The sequence below is a fragment of the Pantherophis guttatus genome, chromosome 1, assembly GCF_059756535.1.
Source record: "Pantherophis guttatus breed Tessera chromosome 1, ASM5975653v1, whole genome shotgun sequence".
In the NCBI taxonomy this organism is placed as follows: domain Eukaryota; kingdom Metazoa; phylum Chordata; class Lepidosauria; order Squamata; family Colubridae; genus Pantherophis; species Pantherophis guttatus.
Window position 1 is genome coordinate 286,597,152 of NC_142063.1, and position 19,553 is coordinate 286,616,704.

At 38.1% G+C, this 19,553-nt stretch overlaps 1 protein-coding gene across 2 annotated transcripts in view; it reads left to right on the forward strand.

Moving 5' to 3' along the window:
• The first annotated feature begins 400 nt into the window (after positions 1–400).
• LOC117671835 (uncharacterized) overlaps positions 401–19,553 on the forward strand; it is a 32,291-nt gene continuing 13,138 nt past the window's right edge. Inside the window, exons 1-8 of one of the 2 annotated variants that reach the window (XM_034428048.3) lie at positions 401–505; positions 8,743–8,819; positions 10,932–11,116; positions 11,997–12,223; positions 14,061–14,213; positions 15,542–15,638; positions 17,601–17,754; positions 18,511–18,671. In XM_034428048.3, the coding sequence (XP_034283939.1) occupies positions 460–505; positions 8,743–8,819; positions 10,932–11,116; positions 11,997–12,223; positions 14,061–14,213; positions 15,542–15,638; positions 17,601–17,754; positions 18,511–18,671 (1,100 nt within the window). In that variant the 5' untranslated portion in view covers positions 401–459. Of the gene's footprint in view, positions 506–8,541; positions 8,820–10,931; positions 11,117–11,996; positions 12,224–14,060; positions 14,214–15,541; positions 15,639–17,600; positions 17,755–18,510; positions 18,672–19,553 lie in introns of those variants that run through there. The other variant, XM_034428047.2, reaches the window with a different exon arrangement.

Sequence of the window (19,553 nt, forward strand, 5' to 3'; positions counted from 1 at the left end):
AACATTCAATACAGTTGTTATTGTGGAAACAACTGCGCCACATCCAACAAGCTTATATAAAAGTATTCTAGGCAACAAACTTAGAAACTCTAGTGACCTCTGTTTGAAATAAAAGCAGATTCCTTTTCTGTGTAAATCTGACTAGAATCATTGTACTCTTAAGAGTATTTTGTAGACTTGTTAAACAATAGCCAGAAGCAAAAGGTAAGTGGAGCTCTGCCATCCATTAAGCTGTCACTTAGTTTACAATTGCTGTTTGATAGGAGGAGGAACTTATTTCCTACCTGGGGACAAATAAATGCCAGGTGAGATTGAAAAACTTAGCTTGCCCCACCCAGTGACTCAGTTGTGGCCAACTGTATACACTTAGCCAGTAAACTAAGCCTCTGTTAGGAGTAAGGAAGGAAACAGGAGAGGAAGAAACACGGTTAAGAAATTGTGGATACTATCCTCCTGGAAATGCACGAAACAGAAGAAAGCTCCAGAGCAAAGTCTCCAGGGACAGGTTAGCATAATTTTGGCTTAATAATGTACCTACAGATCTTCAGAATGCAAGACACAAGACCTGTAGCCCAAAGGAATCTGTTGCCGTTTCTCTTTTCAGTATTGTTTGGTATAACAGTAAGAACTTTCTAATGGAGCTTAGCTCCTGTATCTACATGGACATATTCATGTTCTTTTCTTGGCAGCAGTATGGAATTGCTGACAACCTTCTGTGACTTTCCTTTTGTCTTTCCAATTTAGCTAATGGCTTTGAGTTGTCCTAGTGGTCTATTGTCTAAGTAGTAGTCCACTTTGCTTAGCCTTGCAGAGATCAGCCAAGATTGGCTGGTTGTTGTTAGAGGTGTAGACATCTTCCAATATGCTCTAATTTTGGATACCCAAAAGGGATGCTCCTTTGAGAAAAAAGTCAATCCTAGTGGATAACTGTTGAGCAATTGCCCATATTATTTCCCTTTAAAAAGCCTATGGAAAGCAACTGACTTGGCAGCTACATCTTCTGATACATTGTTCAGTATGCTTCATCTCTCTCTCCCCCGCCCATTTTTTTTTGCAAACTTCTGACTGCTACAGAATGAGAGATGGGATGAAATATTGAAAACTATTGGCAGTTTCCTGCCAGTTTGTGATGTAATCAGGGGAAAATCATAATGAATAAATAACCTGACTATAGTTTAAAAACAAATAACTTAAGTTTCCACTTAAATTAAAAACGAAAAAAGGAAAATCACCACAGAGTCCACAGGCATGATGGGGGCCTTATTTACTTGGCCTTCACAACAAAAATGATGTGCTGCTCCAGGGCGCCAAAAGGTTGCCTGCTTCTAGATGAAAATAAGGATGCACTTGAATAAACAAGAGTAACAAAGAATATAACAAAATTCCATGTTCTGTTTTAATTCATTGAATATTAGTTACGTAATGGTCAAAGTAATTACTACATTGTTGTCATTCAACTCAGTTCCTGAGTCAATTTATATGGACGCAATTTTCTTGGCAACCATAAAGGTAGTCCTTGAATTACAATTGTAACAGGGCCAGAAATTTCCATCATTAAGTCATGATGGTCAAGGCACTCCCTCACATAGAAAGAAATTCTGTTCACATTCTAAACGTCTATATACAGTACTTTCTTTGTTCAATAAGGTCAATCATATTTTTTTCAGTTATGACACACAAATCCTTGCCATAATTTGAGCACTTACACGATTTTTCTCCTGTGTGAGTTCTCTGTCTTATAAACAAAACATTCCATCTGAAACTGTATCTACACTGCAAGCATCCAGTGTGGCTTCCCTGAATAAATCTGCAGATGAATTCTGAGCTCTGCCACAATCTGTTTCCCATTCTGAGCACTCATGTGGTCTCTCACTCTGACTTCTTTGAAGCCTAGCAAGTGTTGTGCTCTGACTGAAACTGTCCATTCCATGCATTTATATGGCCTCTTATGTATCAATTCTGTGATGCACAATCCTTCCATATTTCAAGTGCTTTTATGGTTTTTCTTTAAGCTTTCCTATTATTTCACAAGGTATCCTCCATTCAGTCTGAGTGCGTATAGGATTCTTTGATGTTTTGTAACAGATTATTTTTGACTGAAACTCTTTCCAGATTCTAAGCATTTCTACATTCTACAACTGCATCACATTTGTTTATGGTGTAAGATTTCCAACATGCATCATTTTACTTTCCATGTAAAATGTTCTCCATAGACTGTGTACCTAGTCTTGGTCTTATTTGTGCTTTTTTCTTGGATTGGGATTTTATGGAAGCCATTGTCTTGAAAAGAAACTGATTTTACTTATTAGTTTTGTTTTTATTTCAGCTTTTCTTCTCTATTTCCTCTTCACATTTGGATTTTTCCAGCAACATTGCACAAACTTTTACTTTTCCCACATATTTAGAAAATTAGAAGATTTCTAATTTCTAAGGAATTAGAAAAAAAGCAGAAACTTGAAAATCAAGGAATATACCCGTAACAGTAAGGTACCCTGCTGAATGACCGTCATGCTTACTGTGGCAGCCACTTTATGAAAGTGCTCAATGGATGGTCTCAACATTCCAAAAATGATTATTGACTTGAAAAAAATTAGGGACTCCTGTGTTAGATTAGCTGACTTACTGTAATTGACAGTCATTGCAGTATAGCATAGAGGGTTGAACACTGACCTCAACAACAATTTTGGGATTGAAAATTTTGGGATTGAAAATTGAAACATTTTGGGATTGGAAAACCTAAAACTACACCGCCTACTGTCTGACCTAAGTGTAGTACACAAAATTGTCTGCTACAATGTCCTACCTGTCAATGACTACTTCAGCTTCAACCGCAATAATACACGGGCAAACAATAGATACAAACTCAAGGTAAACTGTTCCAAACTCGATTGCAGAAAATATGACATCAGCAACACAGTGGTCAATGCCTGGAATGCTCTACCCGACTCCGTTGTTACATCCTGTAACCCCCACAGCTTCAACCTTGAACTGTCTACCGTGGACCTCACCCCATTCCTAAGAGGTCCGTAAAGGGGGCATGCATAAGCGCACCATTGTGCCTACCATCCCTGTCCTACTGTCCCCATTTACTTGTACTCATTCCTTGTTCATGTCCATGATTATACTAATACCTGTTATCTAGTACATGTCTGACAAACAAACAAACAAACACAACTGTACAAAATAGGTGCTTATATCAGTCAAGGCCACAAAGGGATCCCATTCCAGAAAGAGTTCATGTTGTACCAAGATTCCCTAATGAAAAGTTATTTGGTGAGAATCTAAAAGAATGAATTTCTGTTCAGTGAAATACACAACCACTTCCACAAATGACAGCAAAAGCTGAAAAAAACCACTTCCTCTCCTAGATCATGGAATGGTTCTTCAGCTTTCAGCACAATTCAAAAGTGTATCGAGGTGTCATCCTGCAGGATTTATACTGTCACAAATAGTGTTCATAACTTACCTACACAATATTTTAAAAATATTTTTAAAAAGTATTTGTCTGATTTAGTATGCAGAACTCCTGCTTTGGATAGTAACTACAAAGTGATCTCTGGTCCATATTCCCCAACCTAGTTAACATTTAGTGGCAAATTAGCTGAGTATTTGCTTCCAGAACACCAGCAGAATTTGATGCTTGCATAACTGCTCTGACTTTTTGCTCCTTGCAGCAGAGGCCATGAAGTCAACTGCAAACCTCATGTGAACTCTCTGCTCCTTGATAGCCAAACAACCTAAAATACTGGCACTAAATATCTGAGCTGATAATGTCCTCTGCAGCCAGAATAGTATGAATTGCTTCTTCATTACATCTGCTATTATTCACAGCCTCAGATCTTTTTCCTACTTCAGGGTCAATTGAATCTTGCTTTCCTTTCTTTAGTACAGTGAAGAGTTTCTTGCTCTACTTCCAGTTTTAATGACCGCAGAAGTCGTGGCACTATGTCAGTGAATGAACTATCACATTCTTGAACTGCAATACTCTTAAGCAGTGAATCTACAAAAAATGGCTATTTTTCCAGGCGACAACTGTTTTTTTTACCTCTGTAGAAAGAGCAAGTAATAGTTCTGAAGCTTTCACCCGAATTAAAAACAAAGCCCGTAGCATCACTTCAATAACAAAACAACCACTAATATTTCACACTTTGTTTCTTACAAAGTCACAAACAAGGGATAGGCAACCTCATTAAAGCTGCAGCTGCTGTTTATGAGTGGACTTCCAAGAGTGGTAAGGGGTGTACTGGTGTGGTAAAATCTTGAGTTGACATGATTCCGTTTTTTATTGCTGAAAGGGATTATCTATATATTTGGGCAATAAATATGATAAACCTGTCATCTGTGGAAAAAATTGGACTACTTTAATATATAGTAAGGGCAATATGCAAAGTCCAAAGCACCTTTTCCAATTATTTTTGGAGTGTACCTGACCTTAATCCCTGCTTCACTGATCTGACACTCTTTTTTCTCTCACACACATACATGGATATTTTTATTACATTGAAACATTTATTTGCAACAGTAGGTTTTAGCAAAATTCATATAAAATTAAAGCAATCCATATTTATTTATTTATTTATTTATTTATTTATTTATTTATTGGTTCAATTTAAATGCTGCCCTTCTCTGGAGACTCAGGGCGGTTTACAATGCTTTTAAGCAATAGCCTTCATACTTTTGTATATACCTGCTTAGTAGGGCTTCCCCCCCCCCCAGTGGTGTTCTTTTTTATACAAAGTCAGCTTATTGCCCCCCACAAACCAGGTCCTCATTTTACCTACCTCGAAAGGATGGAAGGCTGAGTCAACCTTGAGCCTGGTGAGATTTGAACTTGCAGTGATTGCAGGCAGCTGGTGCTATTTAACAGCACCAATATCTGTTCAAGACATCCCGTGTAATATTAACAGCAGTCACTGGGAGGATTTAAGAATGCTATGGAATGTCATTCCTACCATAAATTCTGCTTTACATATTAGATCCAGGATTGTTCATATTAAGGTTAAACCAAACAAACCATTCTGCTTTTTACTATAATGTGTGAAATTTGTCTATGGTTGAGCACTCCTGTCAAAGCTATCTCTGCTTTTATTACAGCATCTCTTTTCCATAGACCTGAGTGATCCACCATGCTCCTTCATATTCTTCTTGAAATCACTCCCACAGTTCTTACTATAGAGAAAAACACAGGAATGGGTCCTTAATGAACTCCATAAGTATACATTTTCAGCCTGATCTATGTGACCTGATACTAACATATCTTGAACTCCAACAATTCACTCGTTGTTGTTGTTAGTTGAGAAGTCGTGTCCGACTTATCGCAACCCCAACGTTCTTCCAGGCCTTCCTGTCCTCTACCATCCCCTGGAGTCCATTTAAACTCACACTGGCTGCTTCAGTGACTCCATCCAGCCACCTAATTCTCTGTTGTCCCATTCTTCTTTTGCCCTCAGTCATTCCCAGCATTAGGCTCTTCTCCAGTGAGTGAGTCCTTCCTTCTCATTAGGTGGCCAGAGTCTTTGAATTCACTCATACATGCTTGCTTTTCATCTTTTTTGGGGCTCATCCACATGTCCTGCTTGCTCCAGTGTTAAGGACAGCTCACTAACTATTTCTCAAGACCAGAATATATGATGCTGTCTTTAACTTGCCTCAGTCCATCCTGAATTGAATCTCCATCTGAATGGTATAAAGCTACTATATTTGGTTGTTGTTTACAAGTTCATCAGTGGACCCTGAAACTTGGACTTCTTTCTTTTAGGTGAACTTGAAAAAGACCTGCCAGTTTCCCTTTGTAGCTCAAAGGAAGAAAGTGAAACTGTTCCTTTTTTTCCTTTTCCACCAGTTCTGTGGTGGATGTGTTGGATATATATGGTAAGTATCAAGTACGATGGGGAGTCAATAGAGAGGGCCACATATAAAAACTTTCTCAAAGAAAACCATAGAAAGAAAAGAAGTTGGTACTTATTTCACAGTAACTTGTCATCTGAACAGAATACTTGGCCAGCATCTTTGACAAATGGAGAAAAAATTTAAGAGCAATTTCTTAATTAATTTCCAGCCGGTTAATTTCATTTTTAATGTTAGTTTTCAGCACAGGAGACAAATAGCTTAAGATTGCTGTGCAGAAGAGCCCTTTGATCGAAAGAAGAGCACATGCATGTTTTTATGAACTGCAATTATTTTATTTCCTATTGAACTTTTCAGCCAGATTCCCACAATACAGATGACTTAGCATCTCCTTGGATGACCATTTACCAACAGCAAATAATCACAGATACCTTGTCAAATGGAAAGTGCTCTGTCCATATTTTCCTGCTACTACTGGGTAGAAGATGGTTACTTCCAAAAATGTGGTATTTAAAAGACCAACAATTAATACATTAAAAGCAGTGGTGGGATTCAACTAATTTAACAACCAGTTCTCTGCCCTAATGATTTCTTCCAACAACCAGTTCACCAAACTGCTCAGGAATTTAACAACCAGTTCTCCCAAAGTGGTGCGAACTGGCTGAATCCCACCACTGATTAAAAGGCATTTTAATGAAGCCTGATCACTTTGCCTACAGTAATCAGGCTTCATGGCATTACAGCTGAAGTTCTTTATTATTGACTGTATGTGCGCATCCTGCTTGGCCACTGAATTATAAATTAACTACAGGCTGTGGTGTTCACACAACACCCCAAACTAAGTTGTCCAATCTGTCTTGAACTTCTCTTATTTATTCTTTAACTCCAAATGCAAACTCTTGGGGATTTGCATGCTCCAGGTCCTTCTCCCACCGCAGTTCTTTCTGTCTAACAAAAAGATTCAGGTCTTCTTTTGTGACTCATCTGAGTTGGGACTCCCTCTGATCTTACATTTATTCCCTGGATGGGCAGGAAATCGGATATTTCTCTCCATAATTTCTTAAGCAAGCAAATAGGAAGCTGCATCATAAAAGCGGATCATACCCTTCTATAATTCCAGTATTATTATTATGCAAAAGGAATTGCTTGTGAAAGGGGCTCTGATTTGCAAATGGGTTCTGGCGGGAGGTGTGTGTGGGTGGTGGTGGTTGACTGAAGAAAACTAGGGAAATCCAAAAGAAAAGAACTCTCTCCTAGATCCCGGGAAATAGTTCTGTGGTGAATCCCTTGATTCACGGTTAAATCCAAACGAAGTTTGGGATGCAAAGAGGAAGAAAACAGGCTTTTTTACTTCCTTGGCTAAGCAAAGGTCTCAATTAGGTGCAAAGAAAGTCTTTCTTAAGTGGTGCGTAGAGAAGAGATGCACTCTTTATTTTTTTTTTACTCAAACAGAATGTCCCTCATTACTCCAAGAAAAAAAGGAGGGGTTCAGGTAGTCTATGTCATTTTACTGTTCTGTTCCCAGAGCATCTGGCTCCACTGGGTACAGGCAGTTAAACTCTAGCAAACAGGTTTTCATACTGATCAAGTTTTTTTCGGGTATCCTCCAAATATAGACATACAATCATGGTGAGTCAAGGTAAGATTCATCCGTATATTTCATAAACTGTCCCATTTCCTAGTGTAAAATGATGGTAGATCTGCCCTCCTATTCAGAAAGCATGCTTCTCTCCTCCGTGGCAATTCATAATGGCCGGGCTTTGTTCTACACCCCAGGCAGAGAGCCTGGTGGCCAATCAGACACACAGATGTGGTCACATGTCATGGACTACATTTCCCATAATGTAATCTCTCTCTACATCTCCCACAATGCAATCTCTTAAGAAGACAGCTCTTAATTCTTAAGGTAACTAATTCACTATAATTCACTAACTGAACAGCACAGTGAATAACCTTGGATGAGGGAAGGCACGAATCAGACGCCTGGCCAAATCCACCCTGCTATTTGAAAACAAATAAATTCTGTTGCTATAGAGAAGAATCATCCGCTCGCTTTCCCTGTGCATTTCTGCAGCACTTGTTACTATTTACTTTTACTCTTTTACTGGATTTTTTTTTTTTTGCTTAGTGAGACGGATGGGTTGCTCTATTCTCACTTTTCTCATGGGAGTATTCAAAATGTTTATCTCAATTTTTTAAAAAAAGTTTCTCTTTTTTTTTTGAAGTTACTCTGTTAAAATTTTGTAACGAATACTAGAACCTCTTAAAAATATTGGAAGGACTGTAATGTGCTTAAAATGTAATGTTAACCACACACAACTTTATATGCTTGGTGGTGCTTGAACAAAATCCTCATGTCCAGATTTTTCCGTTCCTGCAGGAAGGTGGTTCTAGTTGGCTCCAGAAGGCAGCAAAGAGGTTATTTATTCTACATAATGCTTGCAAACTTCCTGATTTTCAAAACAGACCACACATACCTAACAACTACATTTTAAACTACTGTAGTAGTCAGTTCATGTGGTTAGTTTATGCCTCAGAGTGTTGTGTGAGCCAAAATAATTGGGTTAACTTAACTGGTAAGTTAGGGTTGAGTTGATTCTGGATAGATGGATCCTACAAACAGGCACCAATCTTTCCAAGTAGTTTTAGCCATTTAAAGCTGATAAATATTTAATTAGTTTCTGCAATTTTATATTAGAGAATGCTTAATGTTTAGGTTTAAAGTGTCCTGAACATAGGCTAGAGCCAGCTTTGATTAAATTATCTCTACAACCTTTGAGATGGGATATTTCTTATGGACGTCAATAATACTTGCACAGTTGCGGAAATCTTTGCAGACTGTAGACTGTAAACTTTTAATTTTCTGTTCATATGACTTTGATTTGTTTGTTTTAGGATATGAGCTTCTAGAAGAACTGTTGACTTATGATGACATCTTTTTGGATTTTTTTAATGCTTTCCTGGCTCTGCCTGTGAGTAGAATTCACTACTTTGCCTGCTGCTATCTGGGTTTAGAATATTGTTTTTGGTCAGAAGGACATACCTGAGCTAAGGAGTTTTGCTCTTCTTTACTTCTTTTAGGCCATAAGAAAAATCCACAGGTAGGAAGTATCTTTATTAGAACTAATCAAAATATCATCTAATAGTGAACAAATCCTGTGGTTGGGCTCTGTGTTACATAATAGAAATAGGCAAGAAAGAGGGAAAATATATCTGTTCTTTTATTTTTTAAAATAATTACTTGCCTGTCATTATTTGGCTGTCCCCTGATTCCACTAGATGAAATTGCTAGGACTCGCTGTTTTAGCAGGGTGAGGAAAATCCTTAGGGATGATTCACACCCAGGTCAACACTTCTTTATTCTCCTACCATTGGGCAGGAGATACGGAAGCATAGCCAGTTGAATGAACAGGTTGAAAAATAGCTTCTATCCGTGGGCTGTCGGACTTCTGAATGCAACATAACACCATAACTATTTAGTATGATAGACTTGCAGGGCCAGCATAACATGCAATATGTCTACACTGGTGCAATATAATATAATGTTATGTTATGCACATATATGTATATAGGATTGTGTGTTTGTTAGTATGATCTATTAGGTTAGGGTTTTTCTATTTCTTTCACTTACGAGTTATTGAGATGTATTTTGTGTTTGGGGGGCTGCACTAAGGGAGGCTCATCCAATCTCATTGTACACATGTTGTGCATTGACAATAAAGCTTTGAATTGAATTGAATTGTTTTAGACATAATGGCACAGAGAATCCATTTATGTTGTCCAGAAGTCAAATTCCAAATGTTAGATAATGTAGTTCAAAAAAAAAAATCTGAAAATTTTAAGTTTTGTTGTTCAATTAAATTTATTGTACTTTCTTGTAAGTGTAAAAATTGTAAAAATATGTGTTTTAAGGAAGCGTTATTATATCTATAACAAAATGCTATTTTTGACTGTCCATTTTATACAAATGTAACAGAGTCCAATAAATTTTAAATATTTTTATTGGTTAAGTCATAATGTAAAATCCATTGATATATTTGCTATAGAAGTTAGAACATGATCCCATTGTCTAGGGGTGTCAAACCTATGGCCTGTAGGTTGGATGCATCACATGCTGGCCATGCCCACCCCCATTTTAGCGAAGGGGGAAAAAACAATATGCCATGTGACGACATGAGTTTGACACCTCTGGTCTAGACAATATGGGAACTTCTCATTCTTCCACTCACTCATTTATTTTATTTATTAAAATTCATCGGCTGACCATCTTACCACAGGGTAAGTGTTTCTTAGGATCTGCATATTAAATTGATTTATTGGTAACATATCTATAAAAAGTAATGGTAGGATTTTTCTACTATCTCAGGTGTCTCAGAAGTTGAAAAGGCTGCTGGTCTAAACAATGTTGTTAACAAATGTTGTGACTGTAAATATTGCCATTGGGTTATATCCGATAGATGATATCTCTTTAACACAAAGCATGTTTAAAATCATTTTTTTTCTCCTATTAGTTGGTCCAGAATCAATGTAATCACTTACATCCAATTTTTCCATGTTATCCTTTCCCCCAATATTTAAACTTGGATTTCCCCATAGAGTCAATTTAGCATGGGAAAATCTTTTTTAAGAGATTCCATTCTACAGTTTTCTAACTGATATAATTATTTCTAAAGATACTAGAGCTTTAGTATATTTAAATCCTAATATTTTCCATCCAAACAAAGTCGCTATATGTATATTTCAAAGTTGCCCAAATTGGAAAATTAACACTAATAATTGGCTGCCAGTATTTAATACTTGACAGTAGGTAAGCTTAATGATACAGTTTCTAATTGGGAAAACCATATTCTCCCTTATTAATTGTATTTTTGTGAAGACATTCTCGGAATCAAAGAACATAGAAATTTTCTAAACAAAGGATTTATTTTCTGAAAACATTTTCCAGATATATAAACCGGATTTCCTGTGACTATGTTCTCATTTGTATTTGTCTTAGAACAGATAGCAAAATACTTCTTTTCCACCTTCCTTTTGTATCTGAAATGTGCCTTTCAAACTAATTTTTTAAACTCTGTTTTATATAGGCTTTTCCACTTAGACTGCAATATGACCGACTTACAGGAAGGCTGCAGGAGCTAGATGGCTTCCTCTTGGAATCTCCCAGTCATTTGGCAGACGAACCAAGTTCCTCATGTTATGGAGCAACCGATGTAGAGAGAGAAAGGGCCCTAAGCTGGCTAGCTCAGGAGCGCTTTCTCCCATTTCAAAGGTTGAGTACTAGACCTTTACTCAAGTGGTGAAATCCAATTTATTTTACTACTGGTTCTGTGGGTGTGGCTTGGTGGGCGTGATGTGGCTTGGTGGGCGTGGCTTGGTGGGCCTGGCAGGGGAAGGATACTGCAAAATCCCCATTTCCCTCCCCACTCCTGGGGGAAGGATATTGCAAAATCTCCATTCTCATCCCACTCTGGGGCCAGACAGAGGTGGTATTTGCCAGTTCTCTGAACTACTCAAAATTTCCGCTACCGGTTCTCCGAACTGCTCAAAATTTCCACTACCGGTTCTCCAGAACCTGTCAGAACCTGCTGGATTTCACTCCTGCTTTACTCCTGTCTTAGCATTCTGGGTCAGAGTCTCTGTTGTTGACTTTCTGTTGAGTTCTTAAGTCTCAGAGTATTTGTGGATTAGTTGAAGTTCCTTTGTGTATGAGGACAAATCTTTACATACAACAAAAATGGAGTGAATAAGAAACCTTGAGATTGTTAAATATTATCGGGTAGGTAATCTACTTATTTTACTGATCAGTTGTTTCTCAGGGAAACAACAATGAATGACAGCTATTTATTTAGCCATAACTTATTCAGAGCTTGAACAATAAAAATGACTGTAGTTTGAAACTGAACACTCACTTAATGGGCAGCATTATTGGTTTCAGAAAAGTATTAGGAACTGCAATTCAAATCTTCGTTGCTATCTGAACATGAGTAATCACAACTTTCTCTGAAGCATCTGGGATAGAAAGGCAGGGAGTGCAGCTGAATATGAATAGAAATTCTTAGGACTATCTAAAATACAGTCTGAATTTTGTAAAAGAGGGACTGAGAAGGATGCCTCAGGACTCAGACGCTTTGCTTTGAATCTCTTGTTAGGACTGTCTATTATTTGGAATACAAATTAGCGAAGCTGTTAGTATGTCCGCTGGATGAGAACTACCCAGTGAATCGCTATGCCATTCGTGGTTACAGTCGTCAGTCTGATAGTACTGCCGTTTCCAGCATCCCCAGTTTTCCATCAACAAATCAGGCATCACCTGGTGTGCGGAGAGATGACTTGCTCAGATGTCCTAGTCAAACACGTAGCACCCCAGCCTATCTAGGTAAGTCAACCTGTAAATTAACCGTGCATCATCTAAAGGGGATCTCGCCAACCTATCTACCGTGTTTCCCTGAAAATAAGACCCTGTCTTATATTTTTTGAACCCCAAAATAAGCGCTTGGCCTTATTTTCGGGAAGGTCTTATTATTTGGGGCACGTGGAGGAAACCAGAGGAAATGGCGGGGATCGGCTGCGCATGCGTTTAAATATTTTCGGGGAGGGCTTATTTTCAGGGGGCGGGGGGCTTTTTTTTAGTGCATGTGCTCAAAAGCCCAATTGGGCATATTATCAGGGGATGTCTTATTTTAGGAGAAACAGATTAAATTACTTCCTAGTTTCTTTGTATACATAGCGCTATGGATAGTCTTTGGCTAAAGAATCCTGATTATCACACTCAGCACTTAGGGTTTTTTTGCAGGGGGTTCAAGCTTTCAGGCATATAAAACCAAAGTTTAGTCTTTTATTCACTTTCTCACTTTCTAAAAGCCACTCTCTCTCATATTTATATATCCATACATATTTTCCTAACTGAAAGTCTAGTTGGCCATGCTGTGTTTGAATTCCAAAAGAAAGGTGGGGAGAAGTCCACTTGGAATGCTTTATTCCATGTGAAGGGGGCCAACTCCCAGCCACATTTATACTCTCCAAAAAGGTATGACCAACATCAAAGCCTCACTGGTCCTACCTTGGTCCCTTCTTTGCTGGTCAGACCTTGGTACTTTTCAGTACTTCAGTGTCATTGCTTCATTCACTTCATATGGGAAGATCAATTCTTCAGCAAACTACAACCTGTGACTTTGAACTCTTCATGGTGATACTTTTCCACATGCTGCATATACAGAAGTCTTCCTGAGCAAGCATCTTTGACCTGAGTTGAGAGAATTAAACTCTCTCATAGTCCATCTTTCATACATGTCCATTCACAGACACAGTGATGATTATGGCATTATGTACTAATTAAAAATATACTGTATAAAATACATATAAGTGTGTGTGTCTGTGTGCGTGCATGCCAAGGCACACAGAATGGTGTTGCTTTCCCACTGAAGTGGTACCTATTTATCTACTTGTATTTGCATGCTTTTGAACTGCTAGGTAGGCAGAAGCTGGGACAAGTAACAGGAACTCACCTTGTCATGTGATACTTAGCTCTTGAACATCCAACCTTCTGGTCGACAAGGGCAGCATCTTCACCATGAGGTCACTGTGCCCCCAATTAAAATATATTGTTCTTATTATACTGATACCTGGTTTATTAATAAATGTTAACATTCTAATATGAATACACCTTTTTCGGAGCAGGAATGATTATGTCATGTGTCAGAACATCAAGTTAACTGAAGCCAATGGGGTGATAATGTGCTTTCAGCCTTATCATTGTTTGTAGTAGATTAGCTCAAATCTTGAAAGAAAAATGGAAAATGGAAAAAATGATGCTGTAGAGGCTAGGGGTCATTTAGTTTATTGTTGATTGTCCATACTAGTTAAAGAGTTGGATGATAGTTTGCGAAATGGCTTAATCTAATTAAAAGCTAAAAGTTACACTTCAGCTAGTTCAAGATATTTTGCTAAAATGTAATGGGAATCTATTAAGTAAACAAAGTTTCATTAATACAAGAAAGATGCAGATTTCTTCACTATTACTTTCAATGCAAAATATGATCCAAGTAATTGTAGGACATTCCAAAACATATTTTGGGAGGACATGGAAAGCTGCAAGGTTCAACCTTTCTACCATCTCATTAATTTATTACATTCCTTTCTGATTTATGTAGGTTATCCAATAGTTTACTCTTAAAAGAACTTTGGAGACTCTGATTTTTTATCCTTTCCTGCAGGCCGTTTTGCAAAATCATCTGGCCAAATGTCCCTTGATGTTTTCTTGGAGCTCTCTGATATTTTGAGCTTTGGCCAATCCCAATTTGAAGAACATCCAAGCAGACTCCAGCCCTCAAGACTCAGATCAGATACTGGTATAGAAAGGAGAAATGGTGAGAATGCTATAGCAAGAAGTATTGGAGGCTCTTCTTAAAACAGAGACCATATTGCCATGGAAAATGGGCAGCCAGATGCTATTGTGTTTACAGCCAGTTTATGGGCTTCCCATGTAGAGAAAAGAATACAGGTCTAGATAACTCTCTAGTCTGATCCAGCAAAATGATCTCATTTTATTAAAGTCCATAATTAAGTGCTTCCAGAATATAGTAATGATAAGTTCTAAGGAGAATGTCAGTTTTGGAAGCCATACAAAGCCGAAAGCTTCCATGCTGCCACCTTCTCATGTGTGGGAAAGTAGGAGTGGGGCATTTAGTAGAGCGGTTGTCTTTAGACATAATAGCATTCTTCCTGTCAGTCAAGGTCAGGCCGATCCTGCATCTGGAGAAGGAATGGTCGGAGTGCTGTCTCGAGATGGGATGGATGGTGATTAGAGCATGTGATCGACTCAAAACTGAGGCAATGGTTTTGGGGGTTTACTGAGGGAAAACCCAGACCTCTCAGATTCGGGTTTCCCCAGATGTGCCAGTTTACCTATTCTAGTAAATATAACTTTGAAAAATGCTTGCTTCAGAGTTTTTACTTGGAGTTGGGTTTTTTTCTGGAACTCTGACAGAAAGCACTTATCATGATAGGATTTGCATTATGAGGTACTGTTGATATCTCAGTGTGTTTCCCTGAGAAACACTGAGGTATCAGCAGTGTTTCAAACAACTGTACAGTACAATAGTAAGTGATCTGTATAAAAGAAATATATTAAAAAAGGTTTGGTCAAATAGAATGAGTTAGGATCAAATACCAAAATAAATCCATGAAGGACGTTAATGAGATTAAAGAAAGGAGAAGATTAAAAAAGTCATGGTTGGACAGAGTTGATGAAATCCTCCAAAAGAGAGAGGTGAGAAGTTTAAAGAACAAAAGACAATGTATGATTTAGACTTAATAGAATAAAGGATTGGAAGTATAGAAAGGAAGGGAGAAAGATTTAGTGAACTGTGTTGGAGTAAATTAGTTTTAGCTTCGTTTTTCTAATCCCATGCCTTTAATTTGTTTGTCTTACTACTATTTTTTATTGCCGTGGTGTTCATTGCAGTCTTATCCTTACAGCATAAAGGACATTATATGTACAGTACACATGCTTCCAAATACATAAGCATAGCTTGTGGGAGGGCCAGTATATTGCTTGAAAATAAAACTCCCAAAGTCTATAAAGTCATTTTCAATTATATAGAATTCAGGGTGATCTTCTACCCCTTTGTAAAGAACTGGGATCTCTTTTTCCTTTTCGTAGATCAAATGGTTCTAATATGTGTCTGTATTGTAGGAAGTAGTTGGACAAATGCTGGTGAAAAAGTGATATCTTCAGTTCATCAGAGCAAAACTGAATCTAATCAAGAGGTCATTGAGTTTCATAACAATAGGTGAGTCTGATTGCTAAGGATGCCACAATAAGATACTTATATTTTCCTATCTCGTGATTGCTACTTAAAATGTAATACATGTGAATGTGCCCATGATAAATGGTTCTACGGCTCATCTTTCTTAAGACTGCTAAATGATTTTAAGAGTATTGATTTTGCTATGTAACTAGAAATAACAGACTGCTGCTTTTTGGTTTATGTTTGTATTTGGCTTATATTTATCTGACTTCATTAATATGCTCTCATCATCTGTGTAATTGGTGACTACTTTCATGGGAGACAATATTCAGCATCAGTAACATGGTTCTAGATAATATTCCATTGAGAATATAGCGTAAGATATTCTCAGGCTAAATACACAATCTGAAAAAAGCATCAATTTTCTGTTTTGTAGGAAATTACCTCTGTCTACCTGCCTGCCTATCTATCATCTGCCTGCCTGCCTGCCTGCCTGCATGTCTGTCTATCTATCTATCTATCTATCTATCTATCTATCTATCTATCTATCTATCTATCTATCTATCTATCTATCATATTTATTAATCACCCATCTCCCTTGGAAAACATAGCCACCCATCTTTGAGACAACATCAATATGATGTTAGGGCTATCAATAGATTCAAACTCAATGTAATTCTCTCTAATCTTGATTGTAGACTTCTGCAATTGAGTAGTAAATGTCTGGAACACTCTACTTGATCCTGTTATTAGTCTCACTAACCCCCATATCTTTTACCTTAAACCGTCTACCGTGGACCTTTCATGTCTCTTAAGAGGTCCCTAAGGGGGCATGCATAAGCGCACCAGCATGCCTACCATCCCTGTTCTACTGTCCCCATTTATATTTAATCATTCCATGTGTTTATGGCTATGTTTTGCCTATTTATATCTTTTTATTTGTGCCAATTTTTTTTCATGTGTCCATGTCTATGTCTATACTGTTACTTGTTTCCTTGTACTTGTTGACAAATAAACAAACAAATAAATAAAACATTGGATGGCTCCCAATAAAATCATTTTAAAAACCATGAAACACAATTAAAACATAAAACATTACAAAACAATAAAAACAGAAATCTGGCACTAATCCATGCAAATATACCACTATCTAATCTACCAACTCTTGGGGGAAGGGCTAAGTCTGTAAGGCTTTACAGAAGGATAAAAGAATGGGGAAGTGCTGAACTTCAGGGGGCAGGATGTTCCATAGGGCAGAGGCTGCCACAGAAAAGGCATACTTCCTAGCTCTCATTAGATGATATTTACTTCTATTTGGAAAAGGGAACCAGGAGTGTGCCCATCCTATCTTCCCTGGTAGGACAGGTAGATGTCCTTAGGGAAAGGTGGTCCCACAAGTGGCTTGGCTCTGAGCCATATAAAGCTTTTTAAAATGATGACCAGTGCCTTGAACTACACCCGGAAAGTAACCGGAAGCCTGTGCAGCGCATGTAACAGAAGTGTTGCATGAGGTGTTTCTGTTACTGTGTGCACTGTCACATTCTGGAACAGTTGAAATTTCCAGATAGTCTTCAAGGGCAGCCCTAGATAGAGCATGTTGCAGTAATCCAACCAGGAGATGACCAAGGCCTGAGTGACTGTGAACATAGCCTTCCAATCCAGCAAAGGGTACAACTGGTGCACCAGATGAATCTGACCAAAAGATCCCCTAGACATGGCTCTTACCTGCTCCTCAAGCAGGAGCTGTGAATCTAGGAGCACATTCAAATTGTGTGGGAAATGCCACTCTTCCCAGAGTCAAAGATAAAAAAAATCATCTGATTCTGAAGGGCGGGAGGGGGGGGGCGCAAAAAAACCATAGCCACTCCATTGTGCCAGAATTGAATCATGACATCGTGCTGCTGGTCCATAGAAACAGTGATATGTCATAATTATAATCTGCAAAAAAAAAGTTATCCCTGTCAGTTATGTATTTTTGACTTCCTGATTTATATTTTCCTCCAGTAATTATGAGAAGCCATTCTCAGGACGCCGGCAGGTTTTGCAATTTGACCTGACAGAAACAATTATTTCAAAGGAAGAGCAACAGGACAAGTGTTTTCCTTCTGGTTCTGGAAGTGCTGCTTTGCAGCAACTTAAAGAAGATGTCCTAGGAACTGTGGGTAACATTGCATCCTGCTGAAACACTTAACTAAACAAATGTTTACTTTAAATGGTTTCTATGCTTTTGAGAGGTCTTTGCTTTCCGAGGATTTGATATACCACAGTGTAGCACAGTGGGCCCAACCTTTTGGGGACCAGGGACCGGTTCTGTGCAGAGAGGTTTTCCATGGACTGGAGGGGACGTGGTTTTGTGTTCTGCCTGCATCCCATGGGATGGGGCTTTGCTTGTTTGTGTAGCCCAGTTTCTGGCATGCCGCGGACTGGTGCTGGTCCACAGACTGGGGGTGTAGCAGATAACTGTACACAATGCTTTATTGTGGCACACATGTTTCCCGACAACAAGCAAATTGCTCTGGATTAACTCCAACCTCCTAGGCCTTGAAAGTTGATGTATCCATGTGAACATGTCTTTCTTTAATATTTAGTCCTTAAAGCATTCTTTGTCCAATCCACCTCATGAAGTGTGGAAAATAGGAGGAAGAAAGAGTATTATGTATTTTTTGCCACCTTGAGTTATTTATAAAAAATAATAAAGGTAGGATATAGATAGATAGATAGATAGATAGATAGATAGATAGATAGATAGATAGATAGATAGATAGATAGATAATGGCACCACAAGGTTTTTAAAAGCATGCTTAAGCTATTCTGCCTCTCTTCAGATACGTACTGTAGCCGTTGTGAGATTTCCTTGTTCAGGTATCTCCATTCGCATTGTTTTTTCCCCCTTCCTCTATTTTTTACAATGCAGAGAGCTGGTATGGAGGACTTTATGGAATTTCTCCATAACACATTAGGAAGCCACCTGTTAAACTTCTGGATTGATTGTGAAGATATCATGGATTGCACCAGGCACTTGGAGGCCACAGTTTCACCACAGGAAACACAGCTGTTCTTTTCCAGTGCCTTTCGGTGAGAATGTCATTCTAGTGTATTTCTCAAACTAATAGTGATGGGTAATGTTAATCATGGACATAAAGAAAGATCTATCAGTGGTAGCAGAAATATCAGTTATGTCAACAGTCAATAACCATTTAAGGCCATGAAAGATAAAGATTCTTTTGAAATGTGAGAAGGGTGATGGATAAAAAAGACAGTTGTATCCTATATTGACAGAAGGAAATCGGTGGCTTAACAATTCCATTCTAACTGCATTAAAGTTTCTTATTTAGCTGCAGTATCTCATGCTTCAGAGACTTTAGCTAAATCCAAGCCTAGCTTCCTAATTAAACTGTGCAAAGTAATGGGCTGAGATTTATTACTGGGTCCTAGTTTGGAGTGGTGGTGTTATGTGATAGCGCTTTTGATTTGAAATAAAACCTCATTAACTTTAGACATGTTTTATCTGATCAGAAATAGTGGATTAATGAGGGGAGTATTTAAATCGTTTGAATTACTTCCAAAGATGCTAATGGAATGTTGGGGAAAGCGAGAGTGAAGGCACCACGGATCAAACCTGTAGTTTTTCAGCAGAGCTAATTAAAGCTTATGGAGTTATAGTAATCACATAGTGACGTATTTCTTGTAGTTTGTATATAATATATATTAATAACATTTTAAAAAATGTTAATTGTAATTGTAATATTTTAAAGCATAATGAAATGAAATAAATAACTTAGTAGAAAGCAAATTGCCTTCATGACAACATTTGAGTAGGAAGGCAAACTTTTTAGGTAGGCACACTAATGAGTTTTCTTAAATAAAAACCAGTTCTTGCAACTGTCAGCCCTGAAGCCATTTTGGGAGCATCTGTAGGACTGCCACAACAAGGCCGGGTGGAACTGTGGGAATGTG